The sequence below is a fragment of the Beauveria bassiana genome (assembly GCF_000280675.1).
Source record: "Beauveria bassiana ARSEF 2860 unplaced genomic scaffold BBA_S00001, whole genome shotgun sequence".
Lineage (NCBI taxonomy): Eukaryota > Fungi > Ascomycota > Sordariomycetes > Hypocreales > Cordycipitaceae > Beauveria > Beauveria bassiana.
This window is the reverse complement of record NW_007930836.1, coordinates 984,541-1,008,552: the sequence shown is the minus strand read 5'-3', so window position 1 is coordinate 1,008,552 and position 24,012 is coordinate 984,541. Positions and strand designations below refer to the sequence as shown.

The window sequence follows — 24,012 nt, the reverse complement described above, 5'->3', positions numbered from 1 at the left end:
TTGGAAATTTGGACGGCAGCAGCCGATATCGACACGCGCACACACAACCACACGATGAGCACACCATCCTTTCGCTCGCTGGTCTGCTCCCGGGCCAGGCCAGAGCTCCTCAAGACGGGCCAGGCTCTCGGCAACTACTTTCGCGAGTTTTCCACGACACAATCGCTCGCCGACAATGCCACCGCCCCCCCAAGCGGTCGCGGTAACAACGACAGCAACGGCCGAGGACAAGGCAACGCCCGCGAGCGCGGCCGCGCCGCCGTCTCCGCCATCAACAACATGATGAGAGGCCGTGGAAAGTCTGTCGCCGGCCCTAAACCCGAAGGCGGTGCTCCTCCCGCCGGTGCTGGTGGCCCCAAGGTCCTCGACGTCCGCAGCCTGCCCAGGGGCCTGACGCGAGGGCGCGGCGGTTTTCGCGGATCCAGCAGCGGCGGCTCGACGGGTCCGGCGGGCGTGAATCGATTCGCGGCGCAGGGCAGAGGCGGTGGTAGTGGAGGAGGACGCGGCGGCTTCCGGGGACGAGGGGGCGCTGCTAGTTCCCGCGGACGAGGTGGCCGAGGCGGCCGAGGCGGTCGCGGCGGCGGCCGTGCAGAAGATGGTGAGAAGAGAGACGGCGGTGGCCGCAGAAAGGGTGGCGGCCCGGAAGCGGATCCCTACGCGGTCATGGACGAGGCCGAGACGGCATTTGACATGGCGATTCGGTTCCGCCAGCCCACACCGTACGAACCGACGCTCGACGTCGACGGGCTGCTCGCGCATGCGCCCGCCGTGCCAACCAGCGTCGCCGGCCGCCGCGCCGCGGTGCTAGGCAGTCTGCAGGCCATGGGTGGCGGCACGGGCGACTCCATCGGCGCGCCGAACGGCTACCTGCCCAGCGCGGTCGACGGCCGCGTTCAGCAGGACGGGCTCGCCTTTTTTGCGACGCCCGCGGCGCGAGGCTGGGCTGAGGAGCAGATCCAGGCCAAGCAGCGCGAGGGTGGTGCGGACGCTGCGACGACGACGACGACGACGACGACGACGACCGCGTTTGCGACGGTGGGCGAGGCGGTGCAAAAGGTGGTGGTCGAGGCCGCGGTGGCTGGCGCGCACGAGACGCCCCGGTTCGCGACCGACGTGCACGGCATCGTGCGCGCGCAACACCTGCGCTCTGGCAGCTACGGGCCTGCCGCCACGGCCATGTTCGAGAAGAAGCTGCGAAGCCTCGTGGGAGAGCCGAAGCTGGCTGCTGTGGAGTCAGAGAGGGCCAAGGAAGCAAAGGCTTGAGCGGTTCCGAGTACCGACAGTTCAAATGTACAAAATGTAATAACGAAGGGGGGTCAAGAAAGAAGACGGTTGCGGTGGAGATGGGGGTTTCAGCAAAAGAGGTCTGGTGAAAATGTCGAGAAGGAATGGTGTGTCATTGCAGCTCGAGCAATAGCTGCCTGTTTTTATCACGCTCTCATCAATGTACATGTACAGTAGTATACAACAACACAATAGATGCCAAGTATCATGTGTGTCTCTATCCAACACTCCCGCTGCCAGCTAGTGTCTGCCGACCTGCTTGACGCTCTGCGCCTCGAGAGCATCAATCTCCTTGATCTTCTTATCCTGCAGCTTCTGCACCTCTTTTTCCACCTTTTTCAAGGCGTCCGGCAGCAGCGCGCCGCTCTTGCGCGCTTCCTTGAGCAGCTTTTCATGCCTGGTCCGCGCCTGCCGCACACGCTCACGCCACGCCTGCGTCGCCTCTCTGACGCGCCGCACCACCTCTTCCGGCCGCTCCGCTTCGACACGCAGCAGCAGCTCAAGCTCGTTGTCGTCGGACCGCTGCGGCTGCTGATTAAAGTCGGAGCTGGTCTGGACGGCCGACATGATGGGTTTCACGTAGGCCTTTTCGTTGATGAGCAGCGAGACGGTGCGGCCCGCGCGCGGGACGACCTGAGCGAGCTCGCGGAGCGGAAACGTCTCGGTCGTCGTCGAGTCGGCGCTTTTTAAGGTCACGGGCAGCGCGCCGAGGTGGGAGGGGTTGAAGCGGCCGCCGTGCAGCACGGTCTGGACTTGGGTCTGAAAGTGCGCGTCGGATTCGGCAAAGGCCGCCGAAACGGGGTCGAGGTCGAGGGGGTCGAACTCGCCGCTACTGCTGGAGGACGGACTGCTCTTATTTTTGCCGGATGATGAGGACGCGGCGGGCGTGGAGGACTTGGAGGGGGTGTCGGGCTTGCGCTTCTTGAGATGGGCGGGAGATGTGCTGAATGGCTGGGTGAGGCGGGCAGAGGCCAGGGCGGCGGTTCGGGTCGAAGCAATGGTTCTGCAAAGATTGAGTTGTCAGTTGTCTTCTTGTAAAGAGAGCATAGTTTCGGCAGCGGCCAAGCTAAAGTAGTGACGGGCGCGGGAAGGAATGGAGAGGAAAAGCAGGACTGTACCGTTCATTGTGTCCGAGGGTGCGCAAGCTGCGCGCGCCCTGGCGGGCAACACGGGCAAAAGACATGATACCTGAGGGGCCTTTATCGATATTGAGTGGCAGCGTGAGTTGTGGAGGGAGAGTTGAGCGAAACTACGTCAATTGATAGCTGTACGACATGAAATATAAAACGGAGCTGTAGAAGAAGCTGTAGCAACTGACAGACAGCAGATTAAGATATTTTGTGGGGCTGCCGAGACAGCTTGGTGATGAGACAGACATAAAATGATAGCTTTACGAAGTATGCAAGACCTACTTTGCTGCTGTCGCACTGTGGATAGAATCTATGCAGGTAGAGTAGTTGTGGCCAGTTAGCTATGTAATAGTGATGAGCTTGCATTTGTATTCGCATTTGTTTGTCTGTCTTGTCAGTAGTGCAAGACATCGGCTGTGTAGTAGCACAGCAACTGGTGAGCAGATGCATATGGCAAGCGGCGCAAATAATAATGCATATGCAGTAAGTAAACCGTCTAAAAAGTCAGCAGGAGAAGATGGCAAAAATATGAGAAAAATGCAAAAATATGATCGTGGCAGGGTTCGAACCTGCGACCTTTTCGGATGAAGGTGATGACTGTAAACGAAACGCGATAACCACTACGCTACACGACCTGGGCGCTTGGCTCCTTAATCGTATTTATAAATGCTTGATGGGTCTCGAGGTGTCTCCCTGCTCCGATTGGGTGCAACAAAATTCATTTTCTTACCAGTTACTATCATACCCCTCGATAGAGAACCAAAATCTTTGTCGCGAGGACCTCGCCTCTCAATTGCGGCTGTTACAGTCAGAGAAAGAGACGGAGCCGGTGTAGATGCCACCGGCTGCACCGAATCGAATCAGTCACAGAGCTTTGTTCTGTACTGATACTCTCATCAGTATGAAAGATTACCATGTCCAATCAGTTTCGCAATGTTTTTCAGCTGCACCGTCTAATTATGTACAAAGAAAAAAGGCTGCAGACAAGGCCATGGTCGAATTAGAGCCTACATGTACTTGGCAGGTGGATTACCTATCCATCAATGGGTGTGTGAAAGATTCTGCTTTTTTCTCCGACGTTGCAGCTCTTCTTTGAAATTCATCTTCTACCGTCCGTTTCGCAAATGATGCGGCTATTATCCTTTGGTTTCAATCAATTCACTCGCCGTATCACAATCTCACAATTTTACGACACAATTTCTTCGGAGTAGACAGCACCACTACCCCGGTTACTCCACAGTCAACGCCGCACTCCGCGGGCCTCCAGCTGCTACCAGTGGGGATGTAGCTCCCCCGCAGCGCCCTCTGGCAACGGAGAGCGCCCTGTAAATTCCTTGGGTAGCCCACCGTACCCCGCGCCGCCGCTGGGGGAGCAACGGAAACCCGCGGCCGGCATTCCCTCCGATCTCGCGTTACAAACCAAGCTCCACGACAATTCCGCGCCAAGTATCCGAGCTTGTCCTTTCTTGCATCTGCATACACCTTTCTCGAGAAATACAGGTCCCGAGAAGCAAGAGCGGACGTTGTGGTACAATAGTCACAGAGCAACATCGCGGCTGCAGTTGATTGTAGGTTCAGTTCCACCAGAGCTCTTCACAGCTAGTTGCGCCAGCACCGTCATTTGCGTCATGGCGACATCACCAGCAACGTAGCTAATACTGGCAGGAGCAGCTACTCGACAGCTCATAGCGGTATCTTGCATCTTTTCCAATAACCAGCGCTCAATATAATGGCCCTTTTGCAACGAATTGCAGCTCAATCGACTCTTCGCTTTGTTCCGGCCGTGTCCATGACCCTGGCCCGAAGCGCTTCCACCATGGCACCCAAGGTACGTTTCTGCAGCCGAACGCGCCTCGGTCGCCCGAGCAGCAGCCCTGCTAACCCGCATCCTCGCGTACACAGCTCAACGATCCTTCGCTCTTGAAGCAAAACGTGAATTACATCAACGGCAAATTCGTGCCGTCCATCTCCGGCAAGACCTTCAAGGTCACTGGTAGGTTCTTTCTCACAGCAACCCCCCCCCCCCCCTTCCCCCCTCCTATAGCCTCGGGACTGCGCTAATCTCTCTCGCCCTGCTTGAAAAGACCCCTCAACGGGCGAGCTCGTCGGCACCAGCGCCGAGGCCGACGTCGACGATGCCCAGAGCGCTATCGAGGCGGCCGCCGAGGCCTTCAAGACATTTCGCAAGCAGACGGGCCGCGAGCGCGCCAAGCTGCTGCGCAAGTGGTTCGACCTTATGAACGAAAACGCCGAGGACATTGCCAAGCTCATCACCTGGGAGAACGGCAAGCCCCTCGCCGACGCCAAGGGCGAGACGGCCTACGCCGCCAACTTCTTCGAGTGGTTCAGCGAGGAGGCGCCCAGGACCTATGGCGATACCATCCCCAGCTCGCTGGCCGCCAACCGCGTCTGGACCGTCAAGGAACCCGTCGGCGTCTGCGGCCTCATTACTCCGTAAGCAATCTTTTAACGCGGGTGTCGAGTATAGACCTCGATGACTGACTGTCCCTTGCAGCTGGAACTTTCCCGCCGCCATGATTACGAGAAAGATTGGTCCGGCCCTGGCGGCCGGCTGCACCGTCGTTTGCAAAGCCCCCCACGAGACGCCCTTTACCGCCCTCGCCCTAGCCGAGCTCGCTCACCGCGCCGGTGTCCCCAAGGGCGTCGTCAACATCATTGCGTCTCTTGAGAACACGCCTGCCGTCGGCAAGGCGCTCACCACGTCGCCCGTCGTCAAAAAGGTGTCCTTTACCGGCTCTACCGGCGTCGGCAAGCTGCTCATGAGCCAGTCCTCGAGCACCCTCAAGAAGCTGTCCCTCGAGCTCGGCGGCAATGCTCCCTTCATCGTCTTTGATGACGCCGACCTCGACGCTGCCGTCGCCGGCGCCATCGCCTCCAAGTTTCGCTCCTCAGGACAGACGTGCGTCTGCGCCAACCGCATCTACGTGCAGCGCGGCATCTACGACGACTTTGTCGCTCGCTTCGTCGAGCAGGTCAAGTCCTTCAAGGTCGGCAACGGCTTCGCCGACGGCGTTACCCACGGCCCGCTCATCCACGACCGCGCCGTCACCAAAGTTCGCAACCACGTTGACGACGCCGTGAGCAAGGGCGCCAAGGTGCTCGTTGGCGGCCAGGCCATGCCCGATCTCGGCGATAACTTTTTCCAGCCCACCGTGCTCCGCGACATGACGGTCGACATGGCCGTCGCCACCGAGGAGACGTTTGGGCCCCTCGCCGGCCTGTTTCCGTTTGAGACCGAGGCTGACGTCGTGAGCATGGCCAACAAGTCCGAGGTCGGCCTTGCCGGCTACTTTTACTCGCGCGACCTAGAGCGCGTCTATCGCGTCGCCGAGAGCCTCGAGGTCGGCATGGTCGGCGTCAACACGGGCATCATCTCCGACGTCGCCTCGCCGTTTGGCGGCGTCAAAGAAAGCGGCTTCGGTCGTGAGGGGTCCAAGTACGGTATCGCCGAGTACCAGGTGACCAAGATGATTACATTTGGTGGCATGAACAAGCCTCTGCAAAGCTAAGCACTTTTGGGCGGGTATATATTGAAAAGAAAAAGCTAGCAAGTAGTCCATCATTTAGAGCATTCTTATTTCTCGTCATGCAAGCTATCCAAATGCGAATTGAAACTATTCCGGGTATTAATCATATCGATGTTGTTGTTTTGCCATCTGTGATACATGTTCAAAGTTCATCCCTCCCTCTTTCTCTCTCTCTCTCTCTCTCTCTCTCTCTTGCTCTGTTACTTTATGCGAATCGTGTCACTTCCTGGCGAAGAGGCAGCTTTCGGTCCAGAGTGTGGAAAGCCTGTGTGCGAGGAGTAAAGGGCGTCGAGGGAAATGCCTGCATCTCAGTGCCCTTGAGGTTCTGGGTGCTGTGGATCGACTCGCTGTCCGACTCGTCCTCCAAGTGGTGGCCACTTTTAGGCCACATGGCGTAAATGGCGAATCCAAGGTTGAGCAAATACAAGATGCTGGGCAGCCAAGTTAGCGTGAAGGTTATACCGGGGAGGCTGAACAAAGTTCGAAAACGTACTGCATGTAAAATGTTGCACCGAGAGAGCCCTGGGCAATCTGGCACGACTTGTAGGCGCCGTAGCGCTTGGCGAGACCGCAGCCCTGGCGAAGGTACCACGCGGCGGGGGAGGGGTAGCGCGAGTCGGCATAGTCGGGACCAATCTGGCCGTAGATACTGACTGTGTAGAGAGCCAGGAGCGCCGTGTTGATGAAGACGGCAATGATAGGAAACCACAGCTTCATGATGAAGGCAATGAGCTTGGCCAGGAGGAAGAAGAGCGAAATGACGGAGATGGCGACGTTAAAGTTGGTCAAGCTGTGGTCAATCAGCAAATATTCAGAAAGTCATGTTGATCAAACGATTGGTTAGGAAGCTTACGTGGAGGACCAGATGAGCGGTACATTGGGCAGTGGCGTGAAATTGGCGTAGGCGTAGATGATCATGTTGGGATTGGAGTTGAGTTTATTGTCGAAGCCAATCTGCCACATCTTTGTGCGATAGAGATCGGGCTGTGCGATGCCGTAGATGACGAGCACGGCAATCAGACCGATGAGTTCTAGCGGCATCATCCAGACGGTTGCCTTGCGCGAAATCTTGGGCCATTTGCGGTGAAGAATGTGGTAGGACCGATTACTTCCTGAGAAGACTCCCATGGTGGCGGTGATTGTCTGCGCAACGAGGTGAGATTTTCAATGCGGCTGGTGAATTTGAAAGCGGCTTTGGCGTCGAGGTGTCACTGGCCAAACTGAATTGCTGGCAATGGTGAGCCGTGCGTCAAAAATCTGTTGATGCGACGAATTGCGTTGGTCAGACACGAAGCTTGCGAAACCAGGCCAGCTGCTTTGGGCGTCTTCAATGCGCTTCGCTCGTCGCAGGGTGAAAGGAAAAATAATCGAGGAGGCTGTTTGAGAAGAAGAAAGAGGGGGCCGCGGCCGGGTTTAAACCAGCAACAGCAGCGTAAGCGCTGGGCCATCGATGAGGGTGTCGGCATCGGGAGGGGTTCTGGTGCAGCGTGCAGCATCGCCAGCCAGTGGTGAGGCTCCTGTAAGCGCCCGGATCGGATTGGGGTCGACGATTGGAGGGTGGCCGTGGCAGCTCGGGCCAATGACCGACGCTGGGAGCGCTGAGCTGTGGACTCGCCATTGTCCATCCGCGCACCTGGTTGGTGGGGTTCGGCCGTCTGGAGGCGGTGGCTGGGTGTGAATGGACTGTGATAGGGATAGTGATGGCAGAAAGATGGTGTAGAGGCAGAGCTGCGATGAAGATGCAAAATATTTTGCAGCTTTGATAACATTTTCTGTTTGTCTTGGTGGATCAAAGAGAGAGAGAATTCGGCAGCTGGCAGCCGTTGTGAGTGCTTATTACACTTATGAAAGCCTGCCAATTGACAGTGGATCCAAGGTCTTATGATGGTGCACGTATTGTGCACAACCGCAAACGCATGTTCCAAATCTCCAAGGGAGAGTACTTTATACATGAGTAGGGAATGCACTTGGCAATAGAAAGGTATCTCGCACTTCTCCGAGGATCGTGTTAGACAGTTGGTCTTTGGTACACCTCGCATGTGGTCGTGGGCAGATTACTCTAATGATTGCGATGTCTTTGGACGGTCAAGTATTTAGTAGCCGCATGTGCTCGTCAAGGCATCATCGTTGTTGCTGACATCAGCCTGTGAACATTACTTAGCTGCCAGGGCTGATAGTCAAGATTAATCCGCGCTGTGAAACGTCGCGCAAGAGGCGGTTATACTGAACGGAACATCTCAACGACCGGACCGTATCAATCTCGATTGACCTCGAAATTGGGCTTGTAAAACGCACAGAAGCGCTCGCAGATTTCGGATTCAGCAAAGGTTTCTTGTAAGTAGTAAAGGCCTCGTGGCAACTTTACGACAGCTTCAAAACTGCGTGCAAACACAGGGTTTGGACAGCGCCGTAAGGTATGCGACACGCCCAGCTCGCGCACCCTGATAGGAAAGCGTAACTAGTCACCATTATCAGTAACAATAGTTAGTTACAGCTGCACGACGTGGATTTGGCTCGTTCTTCCTGAAGCGAGCATCATCGCCGTGCCGATTCTCCGGAACGTCTGAACTTCGATACCCTATAGCCGATAATCGCCGGATCCAGTCCGCAGTGGAGGCCGCCGTCGCCCGGAACACGGAGCTTCCTCGCTACCTAGCTCGGCAGCCAGGTGAGCCGAGCAGCGCCATGGACGGGCGAACCATCCAACCATCGAACGTAGCCTCGTGCGCCGATTCAAAGTTGGTTGCTGCGCGGGCAACGGGTTAAAATGCACAGCAGATATTAAGGGGTCGCGCCACCGCAGCGGGGATGCTAGTTGGAAAAAAAGTCGATCAATAATCGAAGAATCAGACCAAAAGGTAAAAGACATTGGTGCAGATCGATCGCTAGACAAGACAACGATCACCGCCCGACACGTCGCTACGTCGCAGAATGTCTTGGAGGGCAATTTTTGGCTGGTGCCTCTCTGGTGGTCTGGACTGGTCCACGGTGGAGAGTGCCCGCCTCGGCACAGTGGCGCGCAACGGCTGAAGCCTGAAGTGCAAGAAGTCCTCTGACCCCCTTGTATAAGTGTGGTGTGTGGTGTGGTGTGTGAGCATCGGTAGACAAGGGATGGACTTGGTGGTGACGGCTGGCGGCGATTGCTGCCAATGCAGCGGTGTCCCAGAGGAGAAGGGGCCAAGGACAGCTCAAGCATGGCAGGTAATAATAGATGGATATCGATGATGCATGCTATTGAGAGTGCTCCGTACTCGGTACCATGATGAACATATGGATGGACAGCTGTCGCAGAGGGATGTTAGCAGACAAGATACTTGGAGTGAGATAAATCGTGAGATCATGTCCGCTGGGCAAGCGGTCGCGCATTGGTCACTGGTTGATGAGTGCATCCTTGGGCTTGGACCTGTCACATTTCGCCTGCATTTGCGGGCAGGGAACACCGAGAGTAGCAGCAGTTCGTGGAGCATGTAGAAAACCTCGGCAAATGGCGTGGCTGTGGTTGGGGATGGGCTGTGAGTTGAGAGCTGGAGTGCCAGTGCGAGCACCATCTCTGCCATTTGGCGGCGGCTGTTCAGATAAGCGAAACGCGTTACTAATGAATGACCAAGAACCCACCACGAGGCAGCATCTCGATGTTCGATAGATCAACAAAGTTAAAAGTTTCGAGTAACCTTAGAACGACCTTTTTTTTTCCACAGTCTGCTCCGCGGCATGTTTCACCTGGAATCTCACGTTAAGCTTGCTGGCAAATGGCAATGCACCACCCTCAACTTCTTTGTCCCGAGCCCCCCCGGTCCCTCTGCAACCCTCCAAGTTCCAACGCTCCAACCCTCCTGCAACGGACTCGTTGCCTGCTGGGCCTGTTCGACAACAGGGTGCTAGCTGCATCGCCACCCTTCCCCGTCGGCTTACTGCCGAACTATTTACCAACAAATTATTAGGTTCAGGCTAGCACCTCATCCAGTCACTAGGCTACCTTACTTGTGTGCCTGACATTGGTGACGCTTACAAGTTTGAACCGATCGTTGGCTGCAGCCACCGCTACGTCCTCTACACGTACTCATCAGACATCTTGATACAAACTCGACCCTGTGCGACGAATCTCTGCTGCTGCTGCGACTCGGTACTAGTTACCAAACACGAATCCACCATCTCTCTGCCGGCAGCCCGCCATCTCGGCCGTGTCTTGCCTTTCCTCCGTCGCCCCAACTTGAGCACGCAGACATATCCGGATGCACGCTCCGTATTTATTAATCGCCACTTTGACTGAAATATACCGATATTATACGGAGTACATGCTTATCATTCTTATACCTTGCGCCGGCTCTCGCCTTATTTACATATATTTACCTTGTCGTCCACCCTGGACATTTGGAGTTTCGCATATCCACCTCGCTGATAACCTCCACGCTCATCGCGATCTGCCGGCGGTTTTTACCACCTGAATTTAAGGTCCAGACCCAGGCCTAGGCCCAGGACCCCCCAAGCCACGTGCACTGCAGCGAAGCGTTATTGCATGCATTATTAGCAGCCTGATCGCTCACTTGCTCTACCGTTTTTTTTTCCGCCGGCTTTATTTTCCTTTATTTTTCTTCCCCTTTTTTGGGCAGAAATAAAAAAAGAAAAGAAAAAAAAATCTTCGGACAAACTCAGACTCGAAAGCTCCAGCCACACCCGTCCAACTCCACACTGCAATGGGCCACAGTACCTAACCTTTTTTATCTGCCCGCTGTCGACCGCAGTCTCTCTTCTCCTCCAAAACGCAAGCGCTGTCTCCAAGAATTTCGAAAATTTTGATGCATAAAGTCCCGCACCTGAGTCTACTTCCGCCCACGATTCGATCTCATCCTCCGCTGCCGACAGTGGTTCTTCTCTGTTTCAGTTAGCAACGTCCAACGACCCCAACACACCAGTGATAGCTTCACCCGGCCTTGCCGCCGCTGTCTCTGATTGGTGCGCCGCCTCTACCGCAACAAATACCGCCGACTCTATTAGCTTAGCATCTTGAGTCGCTCATACAGCCTTTGCCCAAGGCGCTGTTCTTCACTCTTCGCTAGATCATGCCTCCCGTCAACTGATTAATTTTCCGGTCAGCCGGCGCCCTCTGTCTACTCGAATATTACTGTGCCTGGCGTGCCTGCTGCCGCCCCAATTTACTCAGACGGCACTTCACCAAGCCCGAAACTGTCGTCGCGTTTCACTTGCCATATATATTCGGCAAGCGACCAATCCGTCATGTCGTCCGGTCCGCCCAGAATGCCCCGGACAGGCTCTACATCCCCGAGCAAACTCGACTTACCCTCCGCAGTCACCTCACCTCTTACAAGAGCTTCTGTGAGACATTTGCGCGAGGCTGTCTCCTCTCCTCTCTTCTTCTCCAACTCCCCCATCCGTCATACCAGCCGTCCATCGATGGACTTAACGTCCGATCTTGCTGCGGGCATGCTCTCACCCATCGGTGAGAACTACCGCCAGGCCGTCACAACTCTCAAGCTTCCTCGAGCTAGCGCAAGTACCGTTAGCCCTACACATTCTGGGAGTACTCCGGGCAGCTTGGCCTCTTCTATCGATGTTTCGGGTGGATCCTCTACGAGTCCCGACAGCCTCGCAATGCCTACCAACTTGCAGATGATTCGCTCCATTGGCATTCTAGAGCTTCTAGAAAATGATATACGGCCTACTTTCATGATCGACCTCCAAAATCCATCCAATACTACTCGACCTCACCTTGCTATACAATACTCTAATCCTTCCCTTCGAGCCTGTTATGATATACACCCTTTAATAAACGCCGGCTTCGAGGACAACCCGACAACGACCGAATTCAATCACTTCAAAGAATGGGCATTGTGCTCAACTTCATCACCAGAACAGCCGGAGCTCGGTTTTCCTTCCTGCGCATATGGTCGTATCAACTGGACCAAGTCAACGGTCAGGCAACGATTTCGCTTCATCTCTGGCAGTATCAATCTTAGTGAAGCATCCGATCACTCTGAGCCTAGTACAACCGGCGCAGACGCTTCTGAATCTTTTGACGAGGATACCATACCCATTGAGCTCAAGGGACAGGCGGAAGCTGCACCAATTGATGCGGAGCCACTGGATTACTTCGGCGACGCTGCCACTGAGACATTGGACAACTGCCGCTCAAATAGCTTTGAGCGAGCTCTGATTGACCAGGCAAACAATTTACAGCCTGGCCATCCCGATGAATTTGCCAATCAGGTGCTTCAGTCGAAAGAATCAAGACCTTTTTTCGACTGGACCAGGATACCAATGAGCGACTCCCTACCCGAGCATATCAAGTTAGCAAAGACGATTGACTGGGCTTCTACCCCGCTCGGTCCCATTGATGAATGGTCCAATGAGTTGAGAATGCTCTCGAATCTCGTCATGGGTAGTCCACATCCTGCCACAATGTACTGGGGCCCCGAATTTGTCTGCATATACAACGCCGCATACGTTGAAATTGCTGGCAAGAAGCACCCACGTATCATGGGAATGAGGAATTCGGAGGCCTGGCCAGAAGTGTTGGATGATGTCGATTCTGTTTTCCGAAGTGCCTGGGAATCGGGCCAAGCAACTATGAGGCATGACAACCACCTGTTCCTACGTCGGGATGGCTACCTCGAAGAAACGTTCTTCTCATGGTCTCTGGTGCCAATAGTAGGGGGCTGTGGCCAGGTCGTCGGCTTATACAGCTCCTCCTTCGAAAACACTCGTCGCAAAATCAACGAAAGACGTATGCTCACCCTGCGGGAGATTGGCGAACACACAGCCGCGGCAACTACCCTCGATGAATTCTGGTCTTTGGTTCAAAAAGGACTTGAATACAACGAATTTGACGTTCCTTTCAACCTCATCTATTCCTCGTCAAAAGATGAGGCGGAAAGCGAAATCTCATCTGTTCGCTCATGGAGCCTGGGTTCTCCAGACCAAGTGACCCTTGAGGCCTCTTCCGGGGTTGCGGAGGGACATGCTGCGGCACCGAAAACAATCGATTTGCGCACATCTGAAGAAGGCTTTGCGCCTTACATGAGACAGTCCATTAGAATGGGCGGTGTACCTGTCGTTTTATCTCAAAAGGATGGGACTCTTCCGGCAGAACTCATTGAGGGTATCCAGTGGCGTGGGTTCGGCGAGCCTTGCAGATCAATCGTCGTTCATCCAATCGTCTCTACCAGTGGTGGTGAATCTATTACCGACTTTTTGATCATCGGCGTGAACCCGAGGCGACCTTACGACGACGAATACCAGCTGTTTTTTCATTTGCTTGCAAGGCAACTCGCAACTTCGATGGCTTCAGTTGTGCTCTTCGAAGAGGAAATCAAGCGCGGCCAGATGGCAGCGAGACTTGCTGCCGAGGATCGACGAGAGCTCTCCATGCAACTTCTTCTGCGAACCCAGGAAGCAAACGAAAGCGAACATAGATTTACGCGCATGGCGGCCTATGCACCAGTTGGTATGTTCATTGCAGACGCTGAAGGTAAAATCAATTACTGCAACGACATGTGGTGGCAAATCTCACGTCGCGCCCGCGAACATCATGTGGAGGATGCATGGATGGACCTCGTTCACGAGAACGACAGAGAAGCCTTGAGAAGCGCCTGGAAAACCTTGGTCGACGAGAAAAAGACGGTTTCTGTGGAATTTCGTTTCAAGACTTGTGAGCAGGAAAATGACCACTCCATGGATACCTGGGTTTTGATGAGTGCTTTTCCCGAGCAGAATGCTGATGGACTTCTCGCGTCCATCTTTGGCTGCATAACTGACATTTCCTCTCAAAAATGGGCCGAAAGAGTCCAGAATGAGCGCCGAGAAGAAGCCGTTGAGCTCAAGCGGCAGCAGGAAAACTTTATCGATATAACCAGCCATGAGATGCGCAATCCACTGTCCGCCATTCTGCAATGTGCGGACCAGATTGCGAATAACATCACTGCATTCAACACGCGCAATGCTGAGGGTGTGAAATCACTTCTCGAAAGCTGCTTGGATGCGGCTAACACCATCAATCTATGCGCCAGCCACCAGAAGCGCATTGTTGATGACGTCTTGACCCTTTCTAAGCTAGACTCAAGCTTGCTCACTGTCACTCCTGTTGCAGAGCAGCCAGTGAGAGTTGTGCGCCGGACACTCAAGATGTTTGAAGCTGAGCTAGCGGCTCACGAAATCGATTTCGACTTTACGGTTGATGACAGCTTCGCAAGGCTCGGCATCAAATGGACGAAGCTGGACCCATCACGTCTCCGGCAAGTGCTCATCAATTTGATGACAAATGCCATCAAGTTCACACAAGGGCGCCAGCTCCGTCAAATCAAGGTCAATCTCAGTGCATCACGCGATATTTCCGAGGTTGCCAATGAGAATACCTATTTTCCCCGAAACGCCAACCAAATAGGCGGCGGAATCGATATCGATAGCGAAGACGATTGGGGCACTGGAGACAAGATCAACATTCACTGCAGCGTTGAGGACACTGGCCCTGGTCTCGCTGAGGAGGAGCTACAGGTTCTCTTCCAACGTTTCCAGCAAGCAACGCCAAGGACTCATGTGCAGTACGGTGGCTCTGGTCTCGGTCTCTTCATTTCGCGAATCCTGACCGAGATGCAAGGCGGTCAAATCGGTGTCACTTCTACTGCTGGTCAAGGAAGCAAGTTTAGCTTCTACATTCAAAGTCGCCAGTGTGCCGACGCATCGGAGCCTTTTGAGCCTCTCTCATGCTTCACCCTCTCTCGCCAGTGCCGCTTGCCGGCCGGCTCCGAGACTGCCACCCAAACCGAGTGTGCCGCCAACAGCCGGCAGACCACGTCCAAGCACCAAGGCGTGCCCAAAGGTCCGCGGCACGACGTGCTCATTGTCGAGGACAACATTGTCAACCAAAAGGTGCTGCAGCGCCAGCTCGTCAACTGCGGCAACAAGACGTTTGTCGCCAACCACGGGCAGGAAGCGCTCGAGACGCTGCAAAAATCGCGCTTCTGGACTGGCAATGAGAGCGACGGCGTCGACATTTCGGTCATTCTCATGGACCTGGAGATGCCTGTTATGGACGGCGTGACGTGCGCACGCCGCATCCGCGCGCTGGAGCGCGAGGGTACCATCACCAAGCACATTCCCATTATTGCCGTCACGGCGTATGCGCGTCCCGAGCAGATTGCCAACGCCAAGGCGGCGGGCATCGACGACGTCATATCTAAGCCGTTTCGCATTCCCGAACTGCTCCCGCGGATTGACGAACTTGTCAATCAGCATAGCACACTGTCTGTCAAGGAGTGATTCTGCTGCCCTGGTTCACAGTTTGCACTTTAACACGTGGCGCATAGTTTCTGTTTACCAACTATTTGCGAACTATTTGCATTTGTTGTTTCTATTCTATTCATCTTCATTTCGCATTTGACATGACTGAGCGTGCGCTTTCTATTTCAACTTTATCTCTCTCGTTCCTAGTCTTCTCCCACGAACCTCCCCCCTGATTGGAAAATTTCCCAAAGCGCACCTTTTATATCCTTCATTCTTTGTTTTAATTATTTCCTTGCATGAAAATAAAGGCCAATTGCCGATCCGACATGAAAGGAAATTTGGCGAAACCAAGAAGTCCTGCGGACGAGGATGACCTCACAACGCAACTTTTTATATGAGATGGGCGGCTTTTTCTTGACTTTTTGATTTCCCGTCTCGGAAGCGCTTCCTCTCATTAAGAGGGGGCTTGAGTTTTCTTTCTTTTTCTTTCTCTCTTTTTCTTTTCTTTTTTTTTTCTTTTACTTGTGAAGGATCTAACTCTTATTTACTTTACACACGGCAAGGGGAGGGAGGCTTTCAACGTTTTCATTATTCAAAAGCTGGGTTGGAGAGGAAAGAAACCCAGCAGATACACGAATTGTTTTCATACGCGAGACATATATACACGCATAGCAACAGATACCCCCCCCTACGCGGAGGCTAGAAATACACACGAGTCATGCCTTGTGGTTTGGGATTTGTTCTGACTGGCAATTTGCTTCTCAAAACCGAGATTTGTTTTGTTCATTGCGACTGGCAGTCTCGTGAGCGAGTCGTTCTAACAATTGAGATACTCCTCAGTCAAACGAATCATGCATTGATAGCTATTATGCAAAATTGGGTACAAGGGCGTGGCAGACTAACGCGCCATTCAGTTTGAAAGAACACATCACTTGAAGCCTGACTCATATAATAGGAACACAGCGGTTGAATTAATTATTACTATAATCTCCTCCTCCGGGTATCGAACAAAACAGACCAAACGCGGGCAACACAGCTGTGCCTTTTTTTCGTCATTGGGCTGGCCAATGTTTTTCCTTTTTCAAAAACAGTTAAGAAGACTTCCGTCGTAGTGCCTGGTGCAAAACAGTATGGAAAATGGTATCAGTGAAAGCAGTCTTGACAGGGTATCTCGGTAGCTTGTGAAGAAATGCAGAACCATTCTTCCGTTCTCAGCCCTCTCATGCATGTGGGTATATTTTTTTTCTTGGATTAAATGTTTAGGGGGTTGTTGGCGTAACAATCATCGAAGAGCTGAAACGTCTTGCGGGCGTCAAGCTAGATCACGTCGGTCTGCCATCTAAGCAGAGGCGGTGACAGCAGGGGCAGTAGGAGCCTGCTCAGGCTTCTTCTCGCCCTCCACAGCCTTGGCGATCTGCTCATTGATGTCGGTGGCAGTCTCATCAGCTTTGTTCTGGGCGTCAGAAACAGTCTCAGCAGCAGTCTCCTGAGACTTGGCGGCCTCCTCCTTGCCCTCATCGACCTTGCTAGCGCCCTTGCCCTTGATGGTAGCACGGAGCTTGGAGAAAGCGCCGGTCTTGACCTCACCGGTGGTTGGAGAGGCATCACGCTTGCTGCCGAAGAAGGGAAGAGATGACTTGCGCTTCTCCTTGACGTCCGTCTTAACCTCGGGGGCAGCAGCCTCAACGGGGTCAGCGGCAATCACCTCTTCGGCCAGAGGAGCCGAAGTGTCAACCGGGGGGATGACGGGAGCAGTCTCGGCAGTGCCTTCAGTCTCCTCAGGGGCAACATCGGTGGCCTCAGCCTTGGGCTCAGCGGCCTTCTTCTCTTTCTTCGAGAAGACACCGCCGAAGAAGCTGTTGCGCTTATTGGGAGTGGGCTTGACAGCCTCAGCAACGGGTTCTTCAGTGGCAGCGGCATCCTGAGCGACAGCATCCTCAGCCTCGGCGGCTTCGGCAGGAGCAGCAAGCGGCTCGGCAGTTTCGGCAAGGGTCTCCTCAGTCTTGGCATCGTCCTTGTGGGTGGCGTCCTTCTTGCCGAAGCCGAAGAAGGATGCGCGCTTGCGGCTGGCAGAGCGGCGCTTGGACTCCTCAGCCTTCGGCTCTTCCTTGGCGAGGTCGGCATCCTCCTTAGGGGTCTCCTCAGTCTTGCCGACGTCGGTCGTCTCCTCAGCGGCAGCGGGCTCGGCAGCCTTGGCCTCCTCCTTGGGAGCGGGCTTCAAGCTCTCGAGAGTGTTCTTGTAAGCCTCCGACTCGGTGACAGAGGCAGCGATCTCCTTAGCCTCGGCGATCTTGGCCTTGAGCTGGGCAACCCAGCTGTCACGCTCAGCGGGGTTGGCGGCCTTGAAGGTGTGCTTGTTGCCCTTCGTAGTGAAGTGGAACTTGTTACCGTCGACCTCGAGCTCAGAGGCGTGAGACTTGTCGCGAGTTGTTAGTGGTGCTGCTTTGAACGAGGTGCTTAGTATGAGGGCGCAAAAACCTACCAGATTGATGACATTGTGGGGAGCCTTCTTGTCGCCAGAGAAAAGGAGGCCCTTGCCGGTGTGAGCGGCCCATGAGATGTTCTCAAGAGCGGTCTCGGTCGACTTGTGGGCCTTCTTGTAGGCCTCGAGAGCCTTGGCCTCAACGGCTTCGGGGCTAAGGAAGAAGAACTCTTTGCTACCGAGCAAATTCCTTTTGAAGCTGTTAGACGGATTCCAATTTCAATTTCACGGCATCGCATTTGATGGCCACTTACTTGGGGAAGCTCAGGCCCTGAGCCTTGTAGCCAAGGTGGCCCTCCTCGATGGGTTTGGCCTCGTCCTTGCTCTCCTCAGCAGCAGCAGTCTCTTCGACCTTAACCTCGGCGACAGCGGGAGCAGCGAGCTCAGCGGGAGCAGCAACATCGAGAGCGGGAGCAGTCTCGGGGACCAGGGCGGGTACCTGCTCGACGGGGGCGGCAGGGACCTCAAGGGGCTTCTGAATGTCGGCCATTTTTCTGGATTAAAAGTAGAGTATTGGGTATCTTAAGTGGGTATCACAACAACAAAGAAAGACGGATGGTATAAAAGAAAAAGCTGGGACCAGAAAAACGGCGTCCACGAAGATGATGAGAACAGAGGATGGTGTGTGAGAGAGGAAGAAGGAGGGAGGACGAAGTAAAAGGGGACGAAGGGGGGTACTTATTTGGATTGCAGAGGGCGGGTGAGCCAGGGCAACAATGCAATGCAAATTGGAGGAGGAGGGGGACGGACGGGCAGGAGAGGAGAGCGCCAGGTTACAGGTGGCAAGGCAAATTGTTGGAGCAGAGAGGTAGGGGGGTGTAGTGGATGCTTGATCCAAGCTATCTAGGTACAAGCTCAACGTGCAAGCCAACACAATGGAGCAGGTACCTACCGAGCAACAAGCAAGCAAGCACCCACCTCCCTACCTTGACTCCTTGAGTGCTAGTTATTTACAGCCCTGAGCCCAGTCACCACAATTATTTACGAGTACAACTTTGTACCTTGCAATTTGTGCATGATTGGGGCATCTAGGGGCAATAGTGGGCGATTCAGGGCAAGGTGTGTGTGTGTGTGTTTCTACAAGTACTAGTACCTACCAGTCAACCGTAACTAGGTATGCGTAGACGGATATTTACTCAAGAAGGAGAAGGACCTGGGCGACCAGCCGCAATCACCATCAGTCTCTTCTTGTACGACGACACACATGCTGAAAAAATTCTGACGGGAGCAAAATCTATCTAGACTGGGGCCCGCTGTGAATACGGCCAACCAAGGGTTCAGATTTTTGCACAAGGGGGTGGGCAGCAGCAACCAAACCGAAGTAGGTAGGGACATGGCACCAATTGCCAGGCAATCTGTTTCTATTGTCTTTTTCCTTTCTTTTCCTTGGTGAAAGGTGCAGATAGTCAGGTCGATACACCAGCGTGTGGACTGTGAACGGCACTATTCGCACTGGAGGGAGTGGTGTCATACTATTGCTGGCTGGCATTATATTGCATTGCTGCTGATCCATCCTTCAGTGTGAGTGGACAATTCGCGGCTTGCCAATGGCAATGTGACCATGGGCCAAGCACACAGCCACCTTGGTAGGTAAGTACCTGTCTTCTGCACCACTTGACCACCTGGCAGTGGGATGCCGTGATTACCTTGGCTGGATGTGTGATTGACCTTTGTAATCTTCATATTATCGTGTTCATGATATTGATATTTGTCTGTTGGCCGAGATGCGGCTACATCATTACTATGATCTAGGTGACAAGATGCTCCTTTCCGCTGCCGTTATTCGCTCCGAACAAGCCTCTCAGGTACCTGCATCAGCCATGTACGTTCTTGTCCATTACTGCCGGCCCGTCAACCCGTCTGCTTGCCAGCTGGCAGCAAACAGAGAACCGTTTGCATAGTGTCCCCCTCTTTCTTTTCTTCGATTCTGCTCCTTCAGCTTTTCAAACATACCAAAAAAAAAATCTGTTTACCACGGCTTCTAATTAGCCCACGAAACAAGAATCATTACCCTGCAATCAGTTCCTGCTCTGTTGTTGTCCTCGTCAGCCGCGATGCCAAGCAAGCCCGGCATCAGGCCAAAAAAAATAAAAAAGAAATCGGATCCACTAGCCCACTGAGACCCTGGACTTTCTGTTGCCAGGGCTCCGCCCAAAGCCTGCGCTAACTGGCCCGTGCGTGTTTAAGCGAGTGGGCCTTATTTTACTTGAACATTGCTGACCCGCTCGTGGCCGCTTCACCTGGCAGCACTATTCAAGATGGCCCTCTTTTGCCTGCCATGCTCGTTTTGGCTTTGGCAACTCCATTCACTTTGTCAATCCAGCCTAAAACTTCTCTCATACTGATCGTTGGCTGAGTATCATAAAGTTATACTCAATGATATCTTTGCCCATATTTGTCACAATTACAAACTGTCCATCATTCCCCGCCGTTAATCTCTATATTGCGCCCTCTCCCTGCTACGCTGTGGCTGACACAGACCTGCAATCCTTTGGCAAGACTCGACTTGACTCGTCTCGATCTGATGCACATGGCTTTCGCAACCCACCAACCCTCGTCGCCATCCAGGAGGTCACGGGTACATGGCCACGGCTCCGATAATTACTTGCTTGCACACTCACCGTGCACTGCTGCACTGATACGGTGCTGGTATTGCGACATGGGCCTTCGCTCCATCGCTCCTTGCAACCTCCCTACCTCAGCGGGGCACATATCTCATAATCCGTACCACAGATAACACTCTCAGCCCTCACCGATATCTACAGAGCGAAATTGTCACTGCCAACCAAGGAACCGCTGGGGATTCCGGGCTCCTTATTACCCTACCGTCTAGACCCTGATGCAAGGGCTATCCCCGATGAGCTTCTGACCGGTAAATAGTTGTCTAATACATACTGATACTCGCACCTGTACCTAACTAGTACTATGCCCAGATTTAGTTAGACGAAACCGATCAAAACCATGAGCCCGTATCGCCGCCGCTACCGATGCCGTCGGCACACAAGACCACATGCGCCGTTTTGCTTCGTATAACCTTCTAACAGGTGCTCTTGCTGCCCAGACAGTCTACGACAAATGATCAACAAGTAACAAAAAAACAGATGCTGGTACGGCGAATGTTAATACTTTTCTAAAACACATTGACCTAGGAGATCGCATTTAGCTGTGCAGCACCATCGATCCCAGAAGCTCCAGATGTTTGGGCATTAGAAATGCCTTCACAACGATACAATTGCCTCTGTTCGGTACTCGAGCGCCACATTGCAACGGCAGGCTGTTCTTGCGTGGCCCAGTTGGTATGTAGCCTCCAGCATGAGCGCAACCCCTTTTCTGAAACAAGCACCCGCCTTTCCTAGTTATGGCGGTTCTTTGGTGCGCTTCACCCTCGACTCCTCACTGTCTCGCAGATTCAGCAACCTCCTTCCAAGGGCTGTCGGAAATTATGACCCGAGCAAATGAGCTGGCCGAGCATAGGTAATCGTGGTTGATAGGCTCTGGCGCTGGCGCCAACTTACATGGCGGCCCCAATTGCCCACTCCAATTTGGTAGCGTACAACTAACACCAAGACTTGACCCGATTTACGGCTGCGAATCCTTTTCATTTTCCCTTTTATCCCTGTTTGGGCAAGCGCTTCAGGCCTAACTACCGCCAGGATACCTGAATGGGGCTGCTGGCACATTAGCTGCATAATCATGCTACGACCAGCTAATAAACGCCGTGGTCCGTTGCTTTATTATTACATGTTTTGATGCCAGCCTTTTATCGTCGCGGACAGTCCTGTCCAGTGACGAATCAGCCTCTTGCATTGCATCTTACATGACACATGCGCAGCTAGTTACCTATTGCTCACCTCCTTTTGCAGCTCCAACGACTGTGGATTTCTTTAGGTCGCTGCCTCCCATGAGGGCTTGCGAAATCGAAAGACAAAATCAAGGGAAGGAACACGACTACTCATGGCGCCATATTCATTACATGGCCACCCTCATAATCGGAGAATTGTTCACAAATCGAACCACTCAGCGAGCGAGAATAGGTCCCCATGCCATCTCAAAGTGTTTTGCCGAGCAATTCAAGTCCGATTGATCCTTTAACTAATTAGTTAGTGGACCAGCCAGCACATTCATTACCCACAACACCTTGTGGCACCGAAACGTCACAAGGCCGGATGACTCTTTTGGCCGCAGCTATTGCTTTGACTCGCCATTATTAGTACCATTCGGATGGGGCATTTGCTGTGATTCCTTCGTATCGCGTGAAAACTCTGAAACGCTCATGACATGTGTCCATGTGGCCCGATGGCGCACCAAGCCGATCGGATGCGATGGGGAGCTACTGTACTCGGCAATCCTCATCATCATGATTGGAAGGCCAGCGCACTCTCAATCATCGGGTTTCCCTGCAAACTCTGCACTCTCACCATCGGCGAAAATACCGCCAGTCTACGGAGTACGGTCGGTCCAAAGAGGGCGGCATCAGGGTTCGTCAATTCGTATATATCAAAAGAAAGAGGCTGTCTTGCTGGTGAGAAGCTGCAGGCTAAGACGCGCTATTGGCTACGCCCGCCTTCGCAGTGCACACACACTCACCATGCTAATGCAAACGCCACAACTACGCCCTTTTGGATAGCTACAGACTAAATAAACTTTCTCACTGGAATCAAGCTGACTACTCGCCAGGAACAAGTACCGACGTTGACATTCTCCTCTGACCCTGAGCGGGGCTTACCATGTGTCGAAGCCGAGTCCTCTGCAAGTGAGCCGATGCAATGCAGGGCGGAGGCCATGACGGACAGAAGGTCGCGTTTTTGCAGAGAGGGCGACGACCTGGCCCTCACCCCACACTTCGAATATGTTACCTGGCGGGTTTCTCTTATCAGTCTGACTTACAGGTTCAGTTTGCCACGCTTGGCTGTTCATAATCGGGGAACCTGGACGCCACCTTGTCCAACGGCTACTAGCGAGCAAGTAGCAACTTGCCAGCCATGTTGCCAGCTTGCCAGCCACGCACGGCATCGTGTGCATGACAAGGCGCCACCCCATATGCCAAGCTAGTCGCCATCGGTCACGGTACCAGTCACGAATGAGGTAGTGATGCTCGTACTCTTAGTGAAGAGCTTTGATTTGTTGTTACAATATCTGTGAGCGGAAGCGGTATACAGTACGTTGGGAAGGCGCGCAAAAGGCGTACATGTGGCCTAAACACAGTTGAGAGGTGACAAACGCAGCGTTTCATGGCGCGCGCGGCTTGATCGGCTTATGGGTTAGCTTTTCCTGTTTGAGGCGAGTTGTAGCCTGTCGGACAGGCAGCCTTGGTACACTGCGTCACCGTATGGCGGTGTGTTGTGATGATCAGGCTGTTGAAAGCCGCCGTAAGACGGTGCCGATTCCGCTGCCTGCATCAACGCCGTCAGCTCGGAACCCGGGTGGACGGCGAACGACTCGATCCTGATTACTCCAAGTCTGCAGGCAAAAGTGATGCAGCATGGTGACTCCCTTTACCTATGCGGCAACATAGTAGGTTGTAAGCATTTTGGAAACTCTTGGCAGTGAAACGAAACCTATTGCCATTCTTGGAGATCTGGTCTGACGAAGCCGGGAAGCTCATGCAGAAGCTTTGATTCCGTCTGAGATTTGATACTCTTATACTTTATGGTCGTCGGACTCTGGGTCAAAAGCTGCAAACACGTAGCGCGCTGGCTAATTGCTAGCAATATATCACAGTTTTTAAGATGCCAATTGACATTTATCTTTAGCGTAATCTGTTGGCGAAAGCTCTGCCATCAGTTGAGTAGACAAGACTAATTAAGGTCTGGCGTCAACGTGAATGCAACCCCGTCACGCTACTGTTTTCTGAACCTGGACCTCCTAGAGTTCGCGGTGAAAGTTTGCGTGAAGCAAATTTAGCGAGAGACTTCCTCCTGACGCCGTGCTGCCTAGAAATGGAAAGAAAATTCTGCTTTTTCTCTCTATGACTGTTCTATTGTGAGCCAGCGGTCCTGATCAAGCGGTCCAGCAAACGACCAATGGGCTAAAACCTCGAACTGATCAGGAGTAGTATCATACGCATCCTGAGAAGAAGAGGAGAAAACAATAAATTTATTTTGACAGATTGCACTTTCCATTCACGTCTTTCCATTTGCGTTATATTTACTGCCTACCTACGTGGCGGCGCCGTGCTCGATGCATCTATAAGAGCTGCGCCATCTTCGTACTCTCAACAGTGCACCACAATCTTGCAACTACCACACTCGGCCATTCTTTCCGAATTTTTAACGCTTCTTTCTTTTCTATCCTACCCTTGGGCCTTTTTATTATTTGTATTCAAGTCGAT

The 24,012-nt window shown here is 53.4% G+C and overlaps 6 protein-coding genes across 6 annotated transcripts; 3 read left to right on the top strand and 3 right to left on the bottom strand.

Moving 5' to 3' along the window:
* Nucleotides 1-54: 54 nt before the first annotated feature.
* Nucleotides 55-1,263, top strand: BBA_00332 (uncharacterized protein; the record flags this gene model as incomplete). Its single annotated transcript, XM_008595429.1, has 1 exon — nt 55-1,263. One exon carries the CDS (start codon nt 55-57, stop codon nt 1,261-1,263), a length of 1,209 nt encoding a protein of 402 aa, XP_008593651.1.
* A 261-nt stretch (nt 1,264-1,524) lies between these two features.
* On the bottom strand, nt 1,525-2,467 carry BBA_00331 (ribosomal recycling factor; the record flags this gene model as incomplete). Its single annotated transcript, XM_008595428.1, has 2 exons — nt 1,525-2,287; nt 2,403-2,467. 2 exons carry the CDS (start codon nt 2,465-2,467, stop codon nt 1,525-1,527), a joined length of 828 nt encoding a protein of 275 aa, XP_008593650.1.
* Nucleotides 2,468-4,143: 1,676 nt separating this feature from the next.
* Nucleotides 4,144-5,944, top strand: BBA_00330 (succinate-semialdehyde dehydrogenase NADP+; the record flags this gene model as incomplete). The annotated part of the gene is made up of 4 exons (XM_008595427.1): nt 4,144-4,242; nt 4,317-4,407; nt 4,499-4,868; nt 4,930-5,944. 4 exons carry the CDS (start codon nt 4,144-4,146, stop codon nt 5,942-5,944), a joined length of 1,575 nt encoding a protein of 524 aa, XP_008593649.1.
* A 223-nt stretch (nt 5,945-6,167) lies between these two features.
* Nucleotides 6,168-7,090, bottom strand: BBA_00329 (uncharacterized protein; the record flags this gene model as incomplete). Its single annotated transcript, XM_008595426.1, has 3 exons — nt 6,168-6,393; nt 6,456-6,752; nt 6,816-7,090. 3 exons carry the CDS (start codon nt 7,088-7,090, stop codon nt 6,168-6,170), a joined length of 798 nt encoding a protein of 265 aa, XP_008593648.1.
* Nucleotides 7,091-11,197: 4,107 nt separating this feature from the next.
* BBA_00328 (putative histidine kinase HHK13p) lies at nt 11,198-15,235 on the top strand (the record flags this gene model as incomplete). Its single annotated transcript, XM_008595425.1, has 1 exon — nt 11,198-15,235. The coding sequence occupies one exon, from the start codon at nt 11,198-11,200 to the stop codon at nt 15,233-15,235; it is 4,038 nt and encodes a 1,345-aa protein (XP_008593647.1).
* Nucleotides 15,236-16,538: 1,303 nt separating this feature from the next.
* On the bottom strand, nt 16,539-18,171 carry BBA_00327 (immunogenic protein; the record flags this gene model as incomplete). Its single annotated transcript, XM_008595424.1, has 3 exons — nt 16,539-17,615; nt 17,682-17,871; nt 17,936-18,171. 3 exons carry the CDS (start codon nt 18,169-18,171, stop codon nt 16,539-16,541), a joined length of 1,503 nt encoding a protein of 500 aa, XP_008593646.1.
* Between the last annotated feature and the right edge of the window lie 5,841 nt (nt 18,172-24,012).